Raw genomic sequence first — 21,784 nt, 5'->3', positions numbered from 1 at the left:
ACACCCACCCACCTAATTTTTTTTTAAGTAGATTCTATGCGCAACATGAGACTCGAACTCACAACCCCAAGATCAAGAGTCGCATGCTGCGCTGACCGAGCCAGCCAGGTGCCATCGTACCGACCCATTTTTAGTTGTGTCAAGGCTGGGGAGCTCTCTGGTTGGCGTTTGCTGCTCCCTGTCTTCAGTGCAGGGGTAGCTCAGGTTGATCTGAAGTGGACTAATGCTCACAGGGCCCCATCCATCAGTGCTGACAGCATCGTGTTTCCATAGTAGCCTCAGTGTCCTCATCCATTCCATACATTCTCCCTCATTTTGTGTTATCTTGGATGGGTGGCGAGGTCTGGCCATAGAGCAGTTGCAGTGTGAGGAATTTCGGTTGCTGATGACTTGTGCTGGAAGACTGTAAGACCAGTTTAGTGTGACCCTCTCATCATTCTGATGAAGTTTTTTTCTTCATTACTAATGGCTTTTAGTCAACTCATCTGCTATGCCTTAAATAGCATTAACGTATGTTGCTGTTTCTAATATATTGTTGGTAAAATATGGTCTGACTTGATTATCAAAGTGATGAGAGAGAATTATTTTCTATGAAAAGCCGTGTTTATCCACTTTCTCCAGTTCAAGAACTTAAACTTATTTACTTGCATTAAGACGGTTCTTGGTTATTGGTAGAAGGGAAGATCATTTGAGATGATCTCAAAGCTGAATTCTGTCTAATCTTTGTCATTTCCTGCTGCACGTGGCCCTTTCCCAGAGGTAGGGGCAAGTGTTCAGGTTGATGGTTTGTGTGCCAGATCCTTCTGTTTCTGTAACGGGAAATTTGATGAAAAGTAGGAATTGGGATCTCGATCAGCCGCACTTGGATGTGCCATTCCTTATGGATGTAATACTGACGGGTAAAAAAATCCCATTAACTATTTCAGAATGGCCTGTTTCAGAATTTCTTAATGGCTAAGAAAACCGCCAGGACGTTTTCAGAAAAAAGGTTTTAGCAAAATGGAAATTACTTTTAAAAAGACCTTTTGTCAAAACAAAACTTAACTTTTTTGGTCTAGAAAAATACGTGCTTATCATGGCTTTCAGAGAAGACCCTGCACTTTAATTCTTTATGTTCTCATTAGAGTTTTCAGCTCCATCTCATAATTTGGGGAATTTGTGATATGCCAGTCCCTTTTTCCCAATATAGTTAATAAGTTTCTTAGAAATACCTACTTTTTTTGAGTAGCAATTGAGATGGCTAATTCCCTGCTTATTCTATCATCTTATGTGTACACAAGGACAGCAGGAACGCCTAAGTAGATCTCTCCAAAGGCGCTACAGCCATGTTGGGGCTGGTGCAGCAGTGAAGCTATTCTTGCTGAGAAAAGAAGACACAGACATGCCTAAAAAAAGCTAAGGTCTTAAGAGACAGAAGTGTGAGAACCGCAGGAAGGTCGGGGGCAGTCATTTCCACCAAAGAAGCTGGAAGCACTTGGATTGTAGGGACTCCCAGAAGTGCTATTCCTTTCCTTTCATAACGAAGGAAGATGCCTGTAATGCGCGGGAAGATTCATGTTCCTACCGGAAACCTTCTCTGTGTGTGGTGTTTCCTATTGGCCATGTTGTGTCTGAAAAGTCCGAGGCTTTCCCTGTCACTGGCTTTCTCTGTTAAAAATTGTCTTTTTTCCTTCCCCTTCCCCATTTTTTTGCTTGCGTTTTCCCTGGCAGGTCAATGAGGTAAGCAAGACCGACGTTAATATCAGATACCAAGCTAACCCATCCATTGATATGACTAATCTCTGCATCCGTCACCATGTCCGAGCATTCCTGCTTTGTTGCTGTGTAACCTCATCCTCCCGCCATCCATCTGCTGAGCCAGGCTCTGTCTTGCTGTTGGCATCTAGCCTCGAAGCAGGAGTAGGCATGGAATGTCACCCACAGGTCCAGTCCTCTGAGCTGTCAGCACCAGATAACTCTTCTTCCCTTACTGCACTGATTCAAGAGAGCTGTTGGGAACCTTTGTCATTGGTCGGGGGGACACGTGGGAGAACTAATTGCTCTTTTGTCTGCATGTCTCTGTTTGGCCAAGGCCTGAGTGTTGGTTGCAGCCCCGGCCTGGCTGACAGTCTCGTGTGTTCAGTTACGCAGCTCCTTCAAGCAAGCCTTTGGGAAGAAGAAGTCCCCCAAGTCCGCGTCCTCTCATTCTGACATCGAGGAGATGACCGATTCCTCATTGCCTTCCTCACCCAAGTTACCGCACAACGGGTCCACGGGTTCCACGCCACTGCTGAGGGGCTCCCACTCCAACTCCCTGTGAGTCTGTCCCTTGGGGATGCATGTGGGTCAGACGATGCCTTTGGCCCCCAGGAGCCCTCCCAGATAGGAATGGAGAGGTGTCCTGTTACCATCCATGTTCTCCTTGGAGTTTTGTACATCATGCTTTCATAGGACTGGGCATGTTCCTCCAATGCTTTAGGGCTGGAGAGGTCGAGAGAGAGAGAGGAATCTTCCATTGTTGTTCTGATGGCATCACTGGGTGGCCATGGGCAAGGGCTTAAGCTCCCTGTGTCCATTTTTTTTTATTTGTCAAACTGGGATAATGGTTATTGGCTCCTTATCCGATCCTAAGGCTCAGACGAGGTAAATGGATGGGAAAGGGCTACGACCGTCTTGCTGAGAGGGGAAGAAAGTGTTATGAGTGTTAGTTTTTGCTGAAATTTTTAGCTCATTTTTGTGGCAAGACTTAAAGAGATTATGCCATCCTTCTCTGATCAAAATTTGGTGTTGGCTCTTTCTCTGAGGTCAGCTCTCAGCACTGGAAGTTTAACAAATGGAGAAGACTCGGTGATATAATTCTCTTTACCAAAGGGTTCTATATTTGGTAAAATGATTGGTCACCAGGGACTCCCCTAGTAAATTTTAGATGAGTCAATTTGTAAAGAGCTTTTCGGGAACGCAGCTGCTTCTGTTAAGTGAGGCAAGTGTTTGCTCACGTGACATTGGCTTAAGTGCCATTTCCCTTGGCAACGAGGTACGTAGATGGAAAGAGTCCTCTTCTCTTGCCCCGCCAACCTCCCATGATCTCCACTGAGCACCCACTGATCATTGCTCCATCAGGGGTATAGGGAGACAGTCCTCTGCCCCATCTAAAAAGAAAAACCCAGACTCCAGAGGCAGGAGCACATCAGGAATGGCTTGAGATAGACAGATGGGGACCCAGGTGTCAGCTCAGAGGGTGGCACAGCCAGTCCCCTGCAGCGGTGAAAAAGATCGCCCCTGCCCCATAGGATGGAATTCCCTTAGAGGCCACGTTATACCAGGCCAGGAGTGAAAGAACTACAGCCCAAGTGCTTTGCAGGGACAGTTAGTGAGATGAGACCGTGCCCAGGAGAGAGCCACTGTGGCTGAGGTTGGATAAGAAAGTGGGTGTCTGGACATGTCTGTTTCATCATGGGTGAAAATGAGGTTAATTTCATCTATTTCCCTGGATACTTGTGAGGGCCCAGTCAGATACTGTGCATGAAGGACCTCCTTCCTCTGCTCCTTCCGTCTCAGGAGGCCAGGTGTAGAGAGCTGTCCCTAAGTCCACTTAGCCAGCAGGCTACCCTGCTGAAGACAGTAGACGCACCTGTGTCCCAAGGCTGGCTTACAGGATGGGTGCAGGTAGTGTGGATGAGGGGCCGGGCTGAGTCTTTGCAGCGCACCAACTGCTTGGACACCACAGAAGACAGGAAGTGAGAGGAGCCTCAACTGCTCCTGGCTTCTGCTCTCGCTCCATGCCAGGCACCGGGTACAGTAGTGAACCAGAGGGATGAAGTTCCAATTCTGATAGACCCTGTATCCTCGGGTGAGAGGCAGGCATGAACCAAATAAACTAGAATAAACTAGAATACAATTAACTAGAAAACTAGAATAAACTAGAAAACAATGAGCTAAGGGTTCACTCTGGGAATTAAAATGGTATGTTGGGACACAGAGTACCCGGCAGCAACTGTGGATAGGGTGGCCAGGAAAGGAGGGGATATTCCAGCTGAGATCTGCATAAGAGGGACCACTGGTAAGTTCTGGTCCATAACACTAGCTGCTGTAACTTATGCGGTCTCAGGGCTCAGTGGCTTGACACGGGACTGTTGATCTCTGGTTCACTCTGAACCCAGCACAGGTATGCATCGTCAGTCAGCAGGCGGCCTGCCACGGAAGGCTCCTTCCATCTTCTGCACAAGCCGTCCCACAGGACCTGAGTCCTTTGCTGAGTGCTCTGTGTCCAGCCAGCAGGTGGGGTATGGGGGAGGGGAGAGAGTACAGGAGAGTTCTATGGGCCAGTCCTGGAGAGACACATGTCCCCTCTTCCCACAGTCCACTGAGCAGGGCTGTCCCACCCACAAGGGAAGAAGTGAAAGCTCTGTACCCAGGAGGGGAAGGAAATAGGCTCCCTGCAGCCTTCCAGACCCCCAGAGAGAGCAAGGAGCCTAAGGTGGAGATAGGCTGGGTGTGGCTGGGGAGGAGGGATGGTCACTGTATGGCAAGGGTGGCTGCTGCATGATAGGAAGTAGGAAAGTGGCAAGAAAGGAGGCCATGAAGGGAGGCAGGGCCAGAACATGGGAGGCACTAAAGTCAAAATAAATTTGCATCCGCTTCTATGTGTGATGGGTTATTGGGTTTTTTGTTTTTGTTTTTGTTTTACGATTTATTTATTTTAGAGAGACAGCCACACAGGGTAGAGGGTGCAGAGGGAGAGAATCTCAGGCAGACTCTCTGCTGAGCACAGAGACCGATGTCGGGCTCGATCTCACGACCCTGAGAGATCATGATCTGAGCCAACATCAAGAGGTGGACGCTTCATGGACTGAGCTACTCAGGCAGCCCATGGAGAGGTTTGGTGTTTTTTTTTCCCCCCTAAGTTTATTTAAGTAATCTTTCCATCCAGTGTGGGACTCAAACTCATGACCCCAGGATCAAGGGCCATATGCTCCACTGACTGAGCCAGCCGGGTGCCCCGTGCACCAGGGAATTTCAAGCAGGAATGTAACATCACCTGAGTGCATGTTTCACAAGGATCAGTCTCCTCCCTGCAGATAAGGAATCTGGAGGAGCAAGAGTGGAAGTAAGGCAACCACGTAAAGGCTAATAGCGCTCTTCCCCTCGTCCACCCCACTGTGGGCTCTTTCCTGTCCTTGGAACACTCCATTCACACCCCCCCCCCCGGACCTTTGTCCTTTCTGTGTCCTCTGCCTGTCCCACTCTTCCCCTAGATACTCTCTTTCTTGAGGTGCTCAGTGTTTCCTTCTCACTAATGCTTTGCCTGCACCCTTTGCAAAAAATAAGCTCCCGCCCCCCCGGCCAGCACTCCCCGTCACCCCCTTAGCCGTGTTCTGTTTCTCACTATGGCCCGTGTCACCACCCGACGTGTAGATTTCCTCAAGTTATTAGTTATTTGTTCTTTGTCCCCACCCCCACCCCCAAAATACAGCATAAGCCACAGGGAGGTAGGCACTGTTGGATTTGCAGACATTCAGATATTAGGTGAAACATGGTGACTCATAGTAGTAGTGAGTCCTGGATGGATTTTAAGATGTGTTCTAGAAGAAAGCTGACAGCATGTGGTGATGTCAGGTGTGAAAGAAAGAGAAGAAGAATCCTTGAATATTCCTAGATTTGCAGCTTGCGTACCTAGGATTGTGGAAGCATCATTTCTGGAACGAGTGGAAGGCATGGGCAGGGCAGGGCAGGGCAGCTATCGGGAGCTCTGGCTTGACTGTGTAAAGTCCGAGCTGCTCGGAGACACCCATGCGGAGATGCCAACCAGCCTGGGACTCCTGCAGGTCTAGATCTGGGAGACGTGGGCTCACAGGCGGTCCTGAAAGCTGAGAACCGGGAGGATTCTCCACAGGGCTGCATAAAAATAGAGAGGAGCCAGAGGGCCAGGGACTGAGCTCGGGGTGCTCTGACCTCGGGGTGCTCAAGGAGACCAGCCAGCGAGACGGGGAGAGGTGGGAGGAAACTTGAAGCAGAGAAAAGAAACTGCTGGGAGGGAGGCGGTAGCTGGGCCACGCGCTGCCAGGCAGTCGGAGAGGATGAGGGAGAGTGGGTGACGCACTTGGCCGCGCAGCCTTCCCAGCAGCCATCACGAGAACGCTGCCTCCCAGACCGCTCTCCCTGTAGGGACTGGGCGGGGCCGACTCTGGTCTGCTGCCCTTCTCCAGCATTCCACAGCATCCGTGCACACTGGAGATGTTTGTTTTTGGTCTGGTTTTCCAGCGGGTGGGCAGAAAGCAAATGCTTCTTTCCAACCTTGAAGGGTTTGTAAGAATGTGCAAATCTAGAAGTGAGAGGAAGTTCAAAGAAGAAACCCAAGGCAGAGGAGCCGGGGGCCCAGAAAAGTGCCTACCCTGTGGGCGAAAGGAATGGTGGTGTGGGAAGGCAGTGTTTCCCACACTTGAGGCATTTAAAATTAGGTATGCCACCAGCCCTGCATCTGGCCAGGACAGCGGAAATATGGGAGTAACATGGTAGGGACTGAGTAGGAAAAAATCAACAATAGGTTGCTTCAGTAAGTGGTCCATGAAGTGGATGAGCATGTACTGAGTGCCTGCTGGATACAGTTTGGGAGCATGGGCTCTAGACTTAAGTAGACCCATCAGATTCTACCCTGATTCTGTTACCCTGATTTTTTTTCATGGGCATGGTAATCTCTCCAGGACTCACCCCTCCCCCTGTTTGAAAGGGGTAATTGTAATACATCTCCATGGAGTTAGTAGTGAATGGGGCAAACTGATACTCTTCAGCTACCTGGCACAGTTGTTCCTGTATTCAGTAAACATTTGCTAAGCACCTATTACATACAGGTCAGTGTGATTAGGCACCAGAAATGATGCAGAGAACCCTGGTCCTGGAGCAGCCAGCCGCCATGCAGGGAGTAACCTGTTGAGTGCAACCAGATCTTTGGAGACGTAACAGAAGGCTACCTGGGCACTAGGGTTAGAGGGTTAGAGACTAAAACTTAGCTGGGAATGTTGCAGAAGAACTTAGTTTTCGGGGCACCAGGCTGGCTCAGACGGTGGATTCTGCCAGGCTCTTGATATCGGGGTTATGGGTTAGAGCCCTACGTTGGGTAGAGAGATTGCTAGAAAATTTTGAAATTTTGAAAATTTAGAAAGTTTTGAACTTTAATTTTGAACATCCTCACTGTGTTGAGTAGGACATCCTTCCCTTGCCACCTTGCAGTTGTGTGTTTCTGAGAACTGGGCCACTTTGGGGGAGCACAGTACTCTCAGTGCACTTATTCTCAACACAAACTTTATCTTAGTTTGCTTCTCTTTGCCAAGTCATTGGCCAGGTTTTGCAAAGGAACCCATGTGTTATATCCCACAAAGTGGGTGCTAAAGAAGTCTTGTCTCTCTTTCTGCAAAAGCTTTCTTGGGGAAAGGCACAGACCATGTGGAGGGGACTGGGGCAAAACGCCTGCCCCAGAGGGCCAGACACACCAGATTGACGGTGTGAATCAAAGCCAACTATTCCTTGCAGTGAATTAGAGCCTCCGAGGTCTGTGCGGGGCACAGTTTAGCAGAGACTGGAGTGTCATGATGGAATTTTCTTCAGACTTCACACTCCATTTAAACCAGGAAACCATACTCCTCTCTCAAGAAGAAACCAGTGTTTGCGAGCTCCCGCTGCAAACCTTGGCAAACCAGAAAAAGGCATGACTATACAGTTAAACCTTACAAACCATAGTCTAGCCAAAGCACAGCGGTGGGTGGGAGAGGAGGATCTGACGTCTGAAGACATTTTCTAGCCTCTTATCCCAGATCTGTTCACCTTAGTTTCTCATAGGCATGGAGTGGGAATAATCATAACATTTTCAGGTGTTTGTTAGAGGTTTTAGAAGATTTTGAAGCTGAGAACCTTCCTTGGCCGCTAACCACTTTTAAAAATCAGAGGTAGTTGTCCTCTCTTACCATCTCTCAAATGAAAACCCTTCAAGTGCAGGTTGAGAAAATAACAACAAAAAGATTTGGCCGTGCAGGTGTTAAACTTTTCTTCTAGTCCTTTCTGCCCCCAAATACATTACATCTCTTTTAACAATTATAAATGGTTTCCTTCTGGCAATGAACATTTCCACACCCTCAACCAGTTTTACAGGTCAGGCTTTGTTTGGCCTCAAATCCAGGACTTGGTCTAGGAGAGTGGGCTCCACAATTACTTCTGCAGAGACCACACGCTCACCATGTCCTTCGGAGATAATCAGCTTCAGCTTTGTAACTTTATGAATGTGGGTTGTTGTTTTTTTCCTTTTTTTTCTATCTTCAGTCCAAGAAATGTCAAAGCTGCTTATTCTGGATCACCCCTAACCCCAGATCCAATGAGCTTTGAAATCAACAGACCTTTTTTTTTTTTTTTTTTTTTTGAGAGTCCCCTTTTCTAGCATGGCCATTCATCGTGACTTTTATGATCTTCCATTTAGTGCTGCTTGCCAGGTATCTGAACAGCAGACCTAAGCCTAAGAGGACCAGCTCTTAAGACAGAGGGACTCCCCGGGGTCCCGGGATCCCCGATCTGGCATGCAGCTGGAACGACATCCAACCTCACACTATAGTTCAGTTTTCACCTAAAACTGGGACTGCTGTGTTGTATCTTCCTGTCTGCTCTCTGATGATCTGAGGGGTTTCTCTTCCTTGCCATGAGCTTATGAAGCAGTGTGGGCAGGTGGGGGAAGGAAAAAATGTTGCTCTTAAGACACTTAAAAGATTGAGGGTTTTTTTTTTCTTTTTAAAGATTTTATTTATTTATTTGACAGAGGTCACAAGTAGGCAGAGAGGCAGGCAGAGAGAGAGGGGGAAGCAGGCTCCCCGTTGAGCAGAGAGCCCGATGCGGGGCTTGATCCCAGGACCCTGAGATCATGACCTGAGCCGAAGGCAGAGGTTTAACCCACAGAGCCACCCAGGTGCCCCAAAGGTTGAGTTTTAGAATGCGACCCAGAATAGATTAACACCTTCCACTGGAGTCTTTCAGTTATTTTCACTTTTGAGCAAATAAAAGCCACCCCCAGCTGTCTGAACTTAGAGTGTCTAATCTTTAAAACACACAGTTGACCCTCCTTCTCCGAGTGAGTTTAGATCTCAAGGGCCATGCGAAGTCATTATAGGGCTCCAGCTGTGTACACATTAGGATGGGGGGCCGGTTTCAAACCCCAAGGGTTACTACTCCCTTTTGCCGGCTGCTGTTTATCCCAGATTATTGGAATTTTGCTGAACGGCACACCAAAGCCATCCTGATAGCCTGAGCTCTGCCAAGAAAGAGCGCAGAGAAGCAAGTCAGTCTGCAAATTTCAGGCTTTGGTATTATGGCCTCCGGGAAGCCCTGCCAGCTGGTCAGACGGGGTGACCGCCGAGCGAACCTGCCGATGGACAGGGACCGGTGCTCAGTGGAGGACTCAAAGGCGCTGAACCCAGAGCTGCTCTCATCAGTAACACCTCTCCTTCCCTAGCATTTCAGAGTGCATCGATAGTGAAGCCGAGACGGTCATGCAGCTCCGAAATGAGCTGAGGGACAAGGAGATGAAGCTGACCGACATCCGCCTGGAAGCCCTCAGCTCCGCACACCAGCTCGACCAGCTCCGCGAGGCCATGAACAGGATGCAGGTGAGCCCCGGAGAGGGGGCCCAAGCCCCAGGCTGTCTGGGAAGGAGTGGTGAGGGGGCTGCTCTCCACCACACCCCCAGGGCCACCAAAGGTGGCAGCCCTCTGCCTTTTGAACCTGTTTCTCCGCTCCTATCTTTTTTCTTTCTTTTCCAAAGAAGCAAGGCTCCTTCTCTTCTCATGCCTTTCCCGGTATTGCTCAAAGTTGAGTCTTTTTATTTATTTATTTATTTATTTATTTATTTATTTATTTTTTAATTTGACAGACAGAGATCCTAAGTAGGCAGAGAGAAAGGGGGAAGCAGGATCCGCGCCAAGCAGAGAGCCCGATGTGGCTCTCAGATCATGACCTGAGCTGAAGGCAGAGGCTTCAACCCACTGAGCCACCCAGGTGCCCTCAAAGTTGAGTCTTTTCAGAGTAATGGCGGAACCGTGCGTCCCTGTCTTGTGTGCCTTCCAGCGGCTCTGCCGCCCCGTCTTGCTTGCGGCCGTCTCCTTCCTCTGGCCTTAGAGACTGCTACAGGATCCTTTGTAACCCGGAATCTGCCACCCACCCACTCGCAATTCCGGTTTCCAGACTCATCAGCCGGAGGGAGCCCCTGACTGCTCCCTTTGCCTGCACCAGGGATTTCTGTATCCTAGTCCTGGTGTTCCCTCCACGGGGAGAGCCTTGTGCACAGCCAGACTCAAGGATTAGCCTCCCTCTCTCCATAGCTTTTCCAGGTCCTGCATCTGCAAGAGTTAGTGCCCTCATCTGGATTCCTCCAAATGTGTTCTTAGAGCCCCTCCTCCCCTCCCCCCCAGACTAGAAGGCTTTTGGATCTTCTGGCTACTCTTTCTCTGCGTCGCTTTCTCTGGATGTAGCTCCAGTGCTGTCCAGGTGGTAGGTTTTCCCTACACATGTGTAGAGAAGAAAGAGCCCTATGGGCTCTGCCACATGGGGCCTCACTGGAGAACCAGTGTTTCCCAAAGGAGGTTCCATGGGACACTGGTTCCATGAGAGGATCTGTGAACGGAGAACTCCTGGCTCAACTGTGTTCAGGACTGCTGCACACTCTGACCCCTCTGAGCCCCACCATGCAGAGCAGCTCCTAAAGGCTCTGAGCCCTACAGAAAGGAAGCCTGCCAAGCCCAGAGTCTCACAAACCTCTTGTATTAAAAGACTCTCAGTTAAGACTCAGACAGCAGGGGCACCTGGATGGCTCAGTGGGTTGAAGCCTCTGCCTTCGGCTCAGGTCATGATCTCAGGGTCCTGGGTTCGAGCCCTACATTGGGCTCTCTGCTCAGCTCTTCTCTCTGCTTCCCTCTTCTCTCTCTCCCTGCCTCTCTGCCTACTTGTGATCTCTCTCTCTCTGTGTCAAATAAATAAATAAAATCTTAAAAAAAAAAAAAATAATAAGACTCAGCAGACTCTGGGAAGCATCTCTGAGGTCATTCCAAAGGCCAGCTCTCCACAAGGGTGGCCCTTGCCTCGCCAGACAGGTCTTGTGTGTACCCAAGAGCAGCCAGTGTGGCCAGACTTCTCCGATGGTGTGACTGGCTGGGCCTCGGCTGGGATTCCCACCTGATCCCTGCAAGGGACTTTCCAGTTCCTGCTCCAGAAGATGCTTGTTTGTGTTCCATCCACCTAGTAAGCGAGCCTCTCCCTTACTCTTTGCAGAGTGAAATAGAGAAGCTGAAAGCTGAGAACGACCGGCTGAAGTCCGAGTCTCAAGGCAGTGGCTGCAGCCGGGCACCCTCCCAGGTGTCCCTCTCGGCCTCCCCTAGGCAGTCCATGGGCCTCTCCCAGCACAGCTTGAACCTCACGGAGTCAACCAGCCTGGGTGAGTGGCATCCCGGGGCTGGGGGCAGGTCAGGGCCTGCAGCTGGCGCTCCAGTCTCCAAGTAAGAGCCCTGAGATAAGCAGATGAACAGATCAAATGGAGAGACAACAGGCGTGCGTGCACTTGGGGTGTGTGTGTGTCTGGGTGTGCGTCTGCTACCGACATGAGCTCAGCCGTTAGACTGCTGTCATGCTTTGCTCCAGTGCCCCCAGTTCTCCAAGCCATGAGTTTGGATCCTCTTGTCCGCCATGCTGAGTTCTGTTTGATCCATTTTAAGAGGCTGACCTACAAGCTGAATGCTGCATAAAAACCCCATGGTAGCTGGTCGCAGCTGGGGCAATGGCTTGGTCTGTGGTATTCCTGCCTTCAGGATGGATTCCCAGCCAGCACCATCATGAGCATACACGAGCTAGGTTTTCTTTGTAAGCATATGGAGGCTGACGCTTTGATTTCCTATCCATGATGCTACGTTGCTCTCATTTTGGTTGAGCCCCTGCCTCGCACTTCCATTTGGCAAGGCACATCGTGAGCCTGCTGGTTCTTTGGTTGGTCCACCATTGGTTTCTGTGGTTGCATTCTCCATTCTGCCCTCTCCCCTTCCCCCACCCCACCCCACGTCCCTGCACCCCGACACCTGGTTTGTCCTGCTGCCGTGCCAACAAGCAGCGGGGGTGTCAGGAGGCCGGCTTTGCTGTCCCCATGTGCCTAAGGCTGTTGATGTTTTCCATTCGCAGACATGTTGCTGGATGACACTGGTGAATGCTCGGCTCGGAAGGAAGGAGGCAGGCATGTTAAGATAGTTGTCAGCTTTCAGGAGGAAATGAAGTGGAAGGAGGTTAGTTGGATCCCTTTCCCCGCTCTGCTTGTCCCTTCTCCAGGTAGAACTACCTAGCTTAGTGATGGCATCATCAGACCGCATCACCTCCACGCCCAAGGTGATTCGGAGGTCCTAGTAACACTTTCCTTAACTAACCACAATCCCCGGCAGCATTTTGACACAATTAGCGTGAGCAAACAGCCCATCCCTCCCTCTTGTGTTTGGAAAATCTAATAATACTAAAAATCCTCCCGTCGCACTCGCACAAAACTAACGAAACAACTAACATCAGTTGGAAACGGCTTTTCTGACTTTAATGTGCTCTGAAAGAAGGCAGCTAAGCACAGTTAGCATGGAAGGCACAGAGGCAAGCTGACCCAATGCAGCCGACCCGGACACCAGTCTTGTCCAGGGTGCAGAGCCCGCGGACAAGGTGGGACACGGAGGTGGCTGACGTGAAGCCGGTGGGGCGTCCTGACTCCTCAGGCTGAGGAATCTTGAGTTTTCTGAGTAGTTCTAGTTCTCTTCCAGAGCCTGAGGAGGCCACACCCACACTGGGGACTATTTTGGGGGTAGAGGTGGGGGTTGGCAGAGTTGACTTTTCGTCATTGATTTAGTCCACACGACGCTGAAATGACCCTCTCTCAGAGAAGCGAGAAAGATTTCACGAGCGGTTATTTCAAGTCCTCTTCAGCTGTTTGTTTGTTGTTTCTTGCATCCTTGCCGACACGCTGTTTGTCGTGGAGGACTGCCTGGGAGCCTGTTGTGCCCACCTCAGCAGAGCCGTCTATGGCCAGACTCTCTTTGCCAGAGGATTCTACGGTGTGGCTGGCCCTCCGGTCTTGTAGAAGGGGGAAGGCCCAGAGTTTGGAGCTGCCAATGACTTTTCTCCTCATCGAACCTAAAAATATATATATATATATTTTTATATATAAAAACAAACCTAAAGAGGTTCGTTTTCAGAGCTTAAGTCATGGCATGATAGGATTGTCAAAGGGAAAATTCATTCTTAGAACGTTCTTATAAAAAATTCGGCGGACACCTGGGGATGTGCCTTAATCCAGTGATCCTCAAGAGGAGGAGATCAATTCTACATTTTACAGAAGCTTGAGTCCCTTGAGAAATTGTATTGTTCTGGATCACCACAGGATCCAGGTGAAGCGGGTCAGCTGGACGGTGTCCCCTCCGTTTTACAGCTGAGAAACTTGTCACCCAGGCGTCATTTACTTCAGGTCACAGGGTGACTGGTGAGGCCAGATCGTCTCACCATAAGACTGGTGCTCTTTTCTCTGCTGACTTTGCTTAACTGCCACAGACACCCCACCCCTTGCTGCCACTCTCCTAATTCTCTATCCCTATGAGCGTGTCAGAGCTAAGATTTTAAAATGCAACAAAATGGAATATTCTATTAATTTTTCTTGAATCATTGTGATTAATGAGCCCTACCCTGTGCAGAGAGCCCTGTGGGCAAAATTCAAGACATAGAAAAAGTATTTTTTGTGTGTCAACTTCCCAGAGTTTTCCTTGTTTTCTGAATTGAGTATGTTTTAACTTTTAATTAGCAGTAAAGCAATAAACTTTAAAAAAGAAGAAAAGAATCGAACATATTCTATCCTGAAGGAGTTTAAGATCTAACAAGGAGATAAACTTGATTTACAAATAAGACATGAATACCTAAAAGTAAATAAGTACAGAATATGTTCCTATATCAGTTCGGTACAGAACCAGTGAAGCAATGTGAGCTCTGAGCCTGATGGGTTAATCATTGAAGGCTTCCTGGAAGAGGTGAGTTTGCAAGCGAGTTTGTTTGGGAAGCGAGAGATGGCAGATAGGAGAAGGGAGAGCATTCCAGGCCAGGGACGTGATCTATGCATTATACACGGCACACCTTTAGAAGGTTCTAGATTCCAGAGAGGAGATCCTCTCTTCCTCACCCACGGAGTACTGTTTTTGCAAGAGAGCAGGGCAAGTTTTTAAGATGATTGTTTTCCATCTACGGTGTGTCTGGTGTTATAACAAAGGGACTTTTATTCCCCTCTCAAACCATTGGTGGCGCTCTAAGGCAATCTGAGTCCTTGCTAAACTGTGTCAGAAAAGATCGGCCTGTTTTTCACCTGCATACATTTCCTTACCCTTAGGATTCCAGACCACACCTCTTTCTTATTGGCTGCATTGGAGTTAGTGGCAAGACGAAGTGGGATGTGCTCGATGGGGTGGTTAGACGACTGTTCAAAGTAAGTGTCTAGGAGGACGGCTGCGGTCGTCTGCCTGAAGTGTGGGGGCCCAGGCTCAGGGAGGGAAGGGGTGGTTTGTGTCTGGAACATGGCCACTGCTTGGGTCTGCCCCCATCCTTGTGTTGCTGGGACTTGTCTCTGGGCACTTCTAGTAACAGGAGGATGGTGAGTACCGGCTGATGATTGGCCAGCCTGCCCCTGGCTACCCTTGGCGGTGGTTGGCCAGCCCGTGAGAGTCGTTTCCCTGGCCTCAAGCAATTGTCTGAGCCTCATGTGGTGAACTGCTAGTTGAATATTGAACTGACTTGGAATATACTTTGGAGTGAGTACCCTGTGGCCAGGGCCATTTCCGTTCTTCGTTTCCGGGGGACTTGATCCAACTTGCCCAGCATCCCAGCCAACACTTCAGAGTTTGTGAATGATTTTCGCTTTATGCGACATTAACATCTGATCGATGGCCAGAGTCAAAGAGGCTGGTATTTCCATATTTGTTCTAGTCACATCACTGGAATAACCAGATGTTTCACCTGAGGTGAACCTCAAGCACAAGGTGGTTTGGAAGAAGCTTCTTGGACATTTTTTTTTTCTACTGTCCTCAAGGGAGTCGGCAATCATAAGTGTTGAGTGATCACATCCCCTGAGTAATATTGGTAGCCTGCATTTTTGGTGCCAGAGACCATGCTAGCATTAGCCCCGATTTGTTTCCAGGCCTGTGAGGAAGGTCCTATTATTTTCCCACTTAAACAGGAGGAAGGTAAGGCTCGGGTCACTTGCCCAAGGTCTTGGAGCTAGAATGCATCCATGTTGATCCAGCTGAGTTGGTGTGACTTTAGAATGTGACTTAACTAGTATACTCCAGTCTCTTTCTAGCTTCTAGATTCAGGTGGTTTCTCGTGCAAGAAGCCCTATTCTCCTGCCAAAGATCGTTGTCCATCTTGGCAGGCTGTGGAAATGTGACCGGGCAAGGGATGGAAATGGCTGAGGCAGACCTGCCCTGCTGCCTGGAGCCCAAAACTGAGCTCTGCTGATGGGGAGCTGGGCCATCCTCGGATTAAAAAGACAGCAGTTTAGGCTGAAAAGAGCCTATGGGGCATCACGGGGAAGGAAGTGAGACCATTAAAGGTCGCAAGGCCTGTCCTTAATAATTCTACGTCGGTCATCATCCAGCTACCTCCTCGCCCACGGACCTCCAGGCCAGGTTCACTGACCTAAAACCTTTTGGTCACTCACCTCAGAGGGCGTACTTTCCAAATTAAACACAGTTTTTCCTGTTTAAAGATCAAAAGCTGCTTTTTTTTTTCTTGCAGCCCTGGGGTTTGCTCCTTTTATCATCAGTGTGGTATTTGCTCTGAGCCAAGGGGAGGGGCTGGTGGAGAGTTCTTGTCAGAATTTCTCTCTCACAAGTTTTCCAGCACTATTCCCAGGCCCTGGTGTCTTCAGGACTTCAGCTGAATTTAAGAAAAGCAGCCTAACGTTTCCTTGCTTGGTTCATCCAGACTAAACGTTCATGATTATGTTAGGGCTCCCTCCACGTCACTAACCAAATAAATCTGTACTTGAAGAGGCCTGTGGTACTCGGGTTGCCATCCCCATAGAAAGTTCTCCCCTCCCCGCCCCCTTCTCGTTCCACAGTTCGGTTTCAACCCAGGCATCAACTGAGAGAGAAGATGATCAGAAATCCCTCAAGGAAAACATGAGTCATGGGCAGATTTCTAGCCACATCTTTGATGGGGTCTTGACTTTATTCTTGCCAGGAATACATCATCCACGTCGACCCCGTGAGTCAGCTGGGGCTGAATTCAGACAGTGTTCTGGGCTACAGCATTGGGGAAATCAAGCGCAGCAACACCTCGGAGACCCCCGAGCTGCTTCCCTGTGGCTATCTGGTCGGCGAGAACACGACCATCTCTGTGACCGTCAAAGGTAATTTGGCCGACGGCGGAGGTCGGGGTTTTTGGGGAATTGCAGTTTTTGTTTTATGATTGGCCTAGGAAACCGTGGCCACCCTTTGGTTTGCACACGTTGGCGGGGGGGGGGGGGGTGGGGGGGGGTGGCGGGCAGGCTTCTCTAACCCCTGCAATCACAGTCGCTCTTACCTAAGCAAGTTCAATGGCCTTTAGCTTTTTCCACCACCGCAGGAAGCAGATAGTTTTAGTTTATTGCTGAAATTATATAACAAAAGGTCCCATTAAGCCTTATGACTCTGAGATGTTGGCATCTTAATAGCCCTGCGGAAACAGGGCTCCACCAATACCCGTGGGTTGCTCTTGCCAGCTGGCCTTGGACATGGTCCCGTTCTACAGGTGGGAGCCGCTCTCACCCACGCACGGCCCTGCTGGCGTCTCCGGCGGCCTTATCACCTGGGGATGCTAGGCCCCAGGCCAAAGTGCGTGCCAAGGGATTCTCAGCCCACAGAGGATCTTGTGGGGGCAGAATCCTGGCCAAATGAGTCTAGCAAACTGCATCATTATGTGTTCAGGGGACAGGAAGACAGTAGTGTACGGGGGCACTAACACCATCCTCGGATACATGGACTCCTACCAGGAAGAAGACTGTTGAATCCAATCTGACACAAATATATTTGACGGCAAAACCCTCCTTTCCCCTATATTTTATGAACTTCCCCTCACCCCCCGCCAAGGAATGGATTAACGAACACTATAGCACCTTCAGGTTGTCCCATCTTACTTCCCTGTAAGGCACAGCTTTTTCTTTTTCTTTTTTTTTTTTTTAAGATTTTATTTATTTATTTGACAGAGAGAGCATGCATAAGCAGGGGAGAGGGCAGAGTGAGAGGGAGAAGCAGGCTGTCCGCTGAGCGGGGAGCCCGACGCGGGGCTCAATCCCAGGCCCCCGGGATCATGACCTGAGCCTAAGGCAGATGCTGAGCCACCCAGGCACCCCAAGGCACAGCCTTTGACTGTAGTTTTAACAGGGCATTTTGGGGTTGGTTTGACGTAAGCTTTGTTTCCTGGTTGGAAGGTATTTCAGAAGCACCCCACCATTCCTTAGGAGCATGAATTCTCACCTTGTTCTGCCAGGGCCAAGCGCAATGTTACCACCCGAGCCTCACACACAGCCTTCTTATCTTATCGGTGAGCAAAACTGCACACATGTGGCGTTGGATGCCAATGACAGGAACCTACCCCAGATAGCTTTAGCGGGAACAAACGCACCTGGAAAATGGCAGGGACCGCTTCAAACGCGGCCGGATCCCGGCATCCCGACAGTGCCCTGAGAACCAGTCCTGCCTCAGCTTGGCATATTTTCTGAGCTCTGTGCATGGCTGCAGAAACAGCCCAGGTAGCCCCAATTCATCCTTCTGGCTGGGGAACCTAAAAGTAAGAGAATGTCCTTTTGGAAAAGTGGGACAGAAAATCCTAGCAGGTGATTCTGGCCCACCTGAGTCAAGTAGCCATCACTGAACCAGTCATGGCCTGAGAGAGGATTTAGCCCAGACTGGGCCCTTGGGCGCTGAAGGTGCTGTGTCAGCCTCGCTTGAAGGCCCTGGAATGAGCTCCCTATAAGAAAGAAGAGTCCTACTAGAAGGCGCAGAAGGAAGGGGTACTAGGCACATCAAAAACAGTGCTGCTTTACAAAAACCCCCTCAGGGAAAGCCTTATCTGTCACGGGCTCCAACTGCATTTCATCTGCGCTGGTGAGCATGCGTGGTCACTTGTAGGTGACAGCTACAGTCACTGAGGGGTGAAAGGAGCAATCCGTCACAGAGACCAGACCTCTGTAGAAACTAGAACAAGATGGTCTGCCAAGGTGGAATGTGCCCGGCCCCCACCCCAGCCCAATCTGCCATGGTCAGCACACCAGGTTGTTCAACATCTCGAGGGATCCGTTCGGGTTTATTTTTAAGTGACACCTGACTTCTGTTTTCCAGCAGTGCTTTAACCCCTGCCTTCAGGACACCATAAACCATGCAAGAGTTAGAGCTGAGAGATCCGTGGACTGCAGATGGTCCACTGCAGTGGTCCCAGGGGTGCGGGTGTGGCTGGGCACACCCTGCAGTGAGTTCATGGGCAGAATAGTCACTCCCAGGGGGCTCTAGGGCAAAAAACCAAAAGAACATCAGCGTGTATGTAGAGAGAGAGGTTTCTGTGGATTTTTTCCTGTCTCGTGATTAAGTTTAGACTAGAGACCCTGCATTCCACACTTTGCATCGAGTTCCAACCAGTGTAGGGTACCCTGAGCTCAGTACCAGGGAAGTCTTAGGCCTGTACCCAGAAGATAAGTCATTTAGAAACTTTCATCGTGGTCATTCTGGAATAGTCTGCTGCATGTAAGGGCCATTCTCAGAAGTTGGGGGAGGATTGGAAACCAGCATATAAGTGCATTTGTGAGGTGTGTTTGCAGTGAATAATTTTGTAGAAGGAAGATACTACATTGTAAAACAGAATAAGTGGGGGCCCTGGCTGGCTCAGTTGATCTCAGGCTTGTAAGTTTGAGCCCCACAGTGGGTGTTGTAGAGATTACTTAAAAATGAAATCTTTAAAAAAAATAAAATAGAATAAATGCTCTTCATCTGACTTTTTACCTGCCTACGCTAGTTTTCTTAAGGTAAGTTTTAACAAAACTGCTTTAGGTTTTAGACAGTGACCTCGGATGGATCTTCTTTTGAGAATGATATCAAGAAAATAGTTGTTTTAAAAAAGCCAGGTTAAGCATCTGACTTGGTTTTGACTCAGGCCATGATCTCAGGGTCTTGGGGTCCCACACATGCTCTCTTTCTCTCTCTGAATACAAATGCAAGTTTTCCCCCAAAATAAATAAATAAATAAATAGCCAACAGCCCTGGGGTACCTGGATGACTCAGTCCGTTAAGTGGCTGCCTTCGGCTCAGGTCATGATCCTGGGGTCCTGGGACCAAGGCCCAGGTTGATTCTCCCTCTGCTCTTCCCCTCTGCTCATGCTCTCTTTCACTCACTCTCTCAAATAAATAAATAAAATCTTTACCAAAAAAAAAAAAAAAAAAGCCAACAGCCCTGACTGGTGGAGCGGTCCCACCTAGGAAAGGGGAAAGATACATTTCCTTTTGACATTGTTGAGACTCAGAGGTCTTGCTGGGTAGCCTCTCAGCTTCACCTACCCGTCGTCACATCCCTGAATCAAATTGCATTTCTTCGTTCTCAAGATGAAAGGGTGGCCTCCTCTGTGGCATATCTGAGTGTGGGCAGCAATGCCTTAGGGCACGAGAGAGAACAGGGTGACCGGCAACTCCAGGGTCTTGGCAGACATGGGAGACTCGGGTCTGGTTTGGGCAGACAGCAGCAGCACGGTAAATCCAGACAGGCAAGCAGAGCCCAGCATCTTAGCAATTCTGCAGAGGACAGACAGGGCCCGAGGACCTGGGTGCCGGAGTGGAGGCTGAGTCTGGGTGAGTCGGCCGAGTCAGGTGCCAGGCCAGACGGTGCTTATGAGCAGACAGACGGCCATGGCTGCTTGTGCCCTGCCTCCCGTGTACTCAGGTGGACAGCGGTCTCAGGGGGAGTGGCTGCCGTGGACAGAGTTCGGCACGTCCCGGGGGCATGTGCAGAGCCACCTGTCGTACAGGGCTCCAGACCCTTCCTGTCCCTCTCCAATGCAGGGCTTGCAGAGAACAGCCTGGACGCGCTGGTGTTCGAGTCCCTGATCCCCAAGCCCATCCTGCAGCGCTACGTGTCCCTGCTGGTGGAGCACCGGCGCATCATCCTCTCCGGCCCCAGCGGCACCGGGAAGACCTACCTGGCCAACCGGCTGTCTGAGTACCTCGTGCTGCGGGAGGGCCGGGAGCTGACCGACGGTGTCATCGCCACCTTCAACGTGGACCACAAGTCCAGCAAGGTGAGGAGGTCCTGTGGAGGCTGCCGCTCAGCTGGGGCCTGCGGTGAGTGGCCCTCTCCGAGCCGTCGAGGCCACCCCTGCCCTGATGGGGAAGCACGGTCACCCGTGTGAGCTCGCTCGGGCTTGCGAAAGCCTGCAGAGGACATCAGGATGGGGGAGCAGAAGGCGCAGCGAGGGGTGCCACCTGTAAGGAGACGTGGCCCACCTCTCACTGGCCCGCTCTGAGCTGGCTGGGACACCCAGTGCTATGAGTACTTTAGGAGCACCCCAGAAGCATCCATTTTGGTTTACTGAGAACTTGTCATGTGCTTGCTTGGTGCTCTTGTTTCTCCCAAATGAAACATCCTTTTGAGGAACAGCGAGGACATGCACAGTAACAGCTCCCATCACAGACCAGTTGCCCATGACCATCAAACTGGCTGCCTCACACTAGTACCCTCGAGGGGGAGGTCGTGGCTCCTCTCACGTCACAGAGTCAAGACCTGAGGCTCGAGGCGGGTGGCCGTGTGCCTAGGACCCCTTAATGGTACAGAGCAGTGGACTAGAGTGTAAGTCAGAGTCCTAGACTCCAGAGCTGGCATCAGGCTCAGTCCTGCTTCACGGGGACCCCTGGGGACGTCTGGACCTGGTCCCGGGAAGTGCTTTCTCAATCCTGTTTGCTGCTCATGCAGTGGGAGGTGATGGATGATTTGCTCAGGCTGGCCCTGAGCAAGGGGACTGGTGAGTCAGAGGCAATTGGGAAATGACTCTTCTGCCTTACGAATCACCTGGCATGCTCAGAAATACAGATTGCTGGACCTCATTCCCAGATGATGGCTTTCAGCAGGTTTGGCAGGCTGGGAATCTGCGCCATTCAGTCTGCTGGGTGATTTTTGATGTCAGGGTAGAAGTAGAAGTTTTCAGAGTGCCGGTGCCCAGAGTCTCTGTGTGAGCCCGCTTAGGGAAAAGCACCCTGTCCCAGGACCAGTGAGAGAAGGATCCCCCTAGACACATGGTTGGGGGTTGAGCCCAGGCTAGATTTGAGCCCCCTCCCATGTTCCCCTTAACCAGCACCCTCGGTAGAATGCAGCTTACCAGCCATACCCCACGAGCCCGAGTAGGGGAAGGAAGGCTCTGGAAACTCTGTCCTTGTAGGTATCTGAGGCCACGAACCCCTGGTGGAAAGGGGCTAAAGGAAGAAGAAATTACTAGTAACTTAAAAAGTGGGGCTTTTTCTGATGTTAGCAAGCCACACTTGGACTTAAAAGGGAGGCCTGGGTGTGTGTTTGTAGGAGGGAGGGAAGCATCCCGCCCTGAGCGGCCGGGCTCATGCACGGGACGGGCTGGTGTGGTGAGGAGCCCAGAGCGAGGCAGGCCCGAGTCTGGAGCCAGGTACCTGATTTTGATGTGCCCTAGCCTCCTCATTGGTAAGAGGGAGGGAATCCCAGTGCCCACCCAAGAAGGTGACCGTGGGGCTGCAGA

The 21,784-nt window shown here is 50.3% G+C and overlaps 1 protein-coding gene across 2 annotated transcripts in view; it reads left to right on the top strand.

The window, feature by feature from the left end:
• Positions 1 to 21,784, top strand: part of NAV2 (neuron navigator 2) — a 394,477-nt gene that overhangs the window by 356,418 nt on the left and 16,275 nt on the right. For both annotated transcript variants that reach the window (XM_080816815.1, XM_080816814.1), the window contains 7 exons: positions 2,123 to 2,295; positions 9,467 to 9,620; positions 11,278 to 11,440; positions 12,175 to 12,275; positions 14,396 to 14,491; positions 16,246 to 16,414; positions 20,088 to 20,323. In XM_080816815.1, coding sequence (XP_080672941.1) covers positions 2,123 to 2,295; positions 9,467 to 9,620; positions 11,278 to 11,440; positions 12,175 to 12,275; positions 14,396 to 14,491; positions 16,246 to 16,414; positions 20,088 to 20,323 — 1,092 coding nt within the window. The remainder of the gene's footprint in view (positions 1 to 2,122; positions 2,296 to 9,466; positions 9,621 to 11,277; positions 11,441 to 12,174; positions 12,276 to 14,395; positions 14,492 to 16,245; positions 16,415 to 20,087; positions 20,324 to 21,784) is intronic.

This window comes from Martes martes (assembly GCF_963455335.1).
Source record: "Martes martes genome assembly, chromosome: 10".
NCBI lineage: Eukaryota > Metazoa > Chordata > Mammalia > Carnivora > Mustelidae > Martes > Martes martes.
Note: the sequence above shows the minus strand (reverse complement) of the source record. Positions and strands in the feature narration are given on the sequence as shown.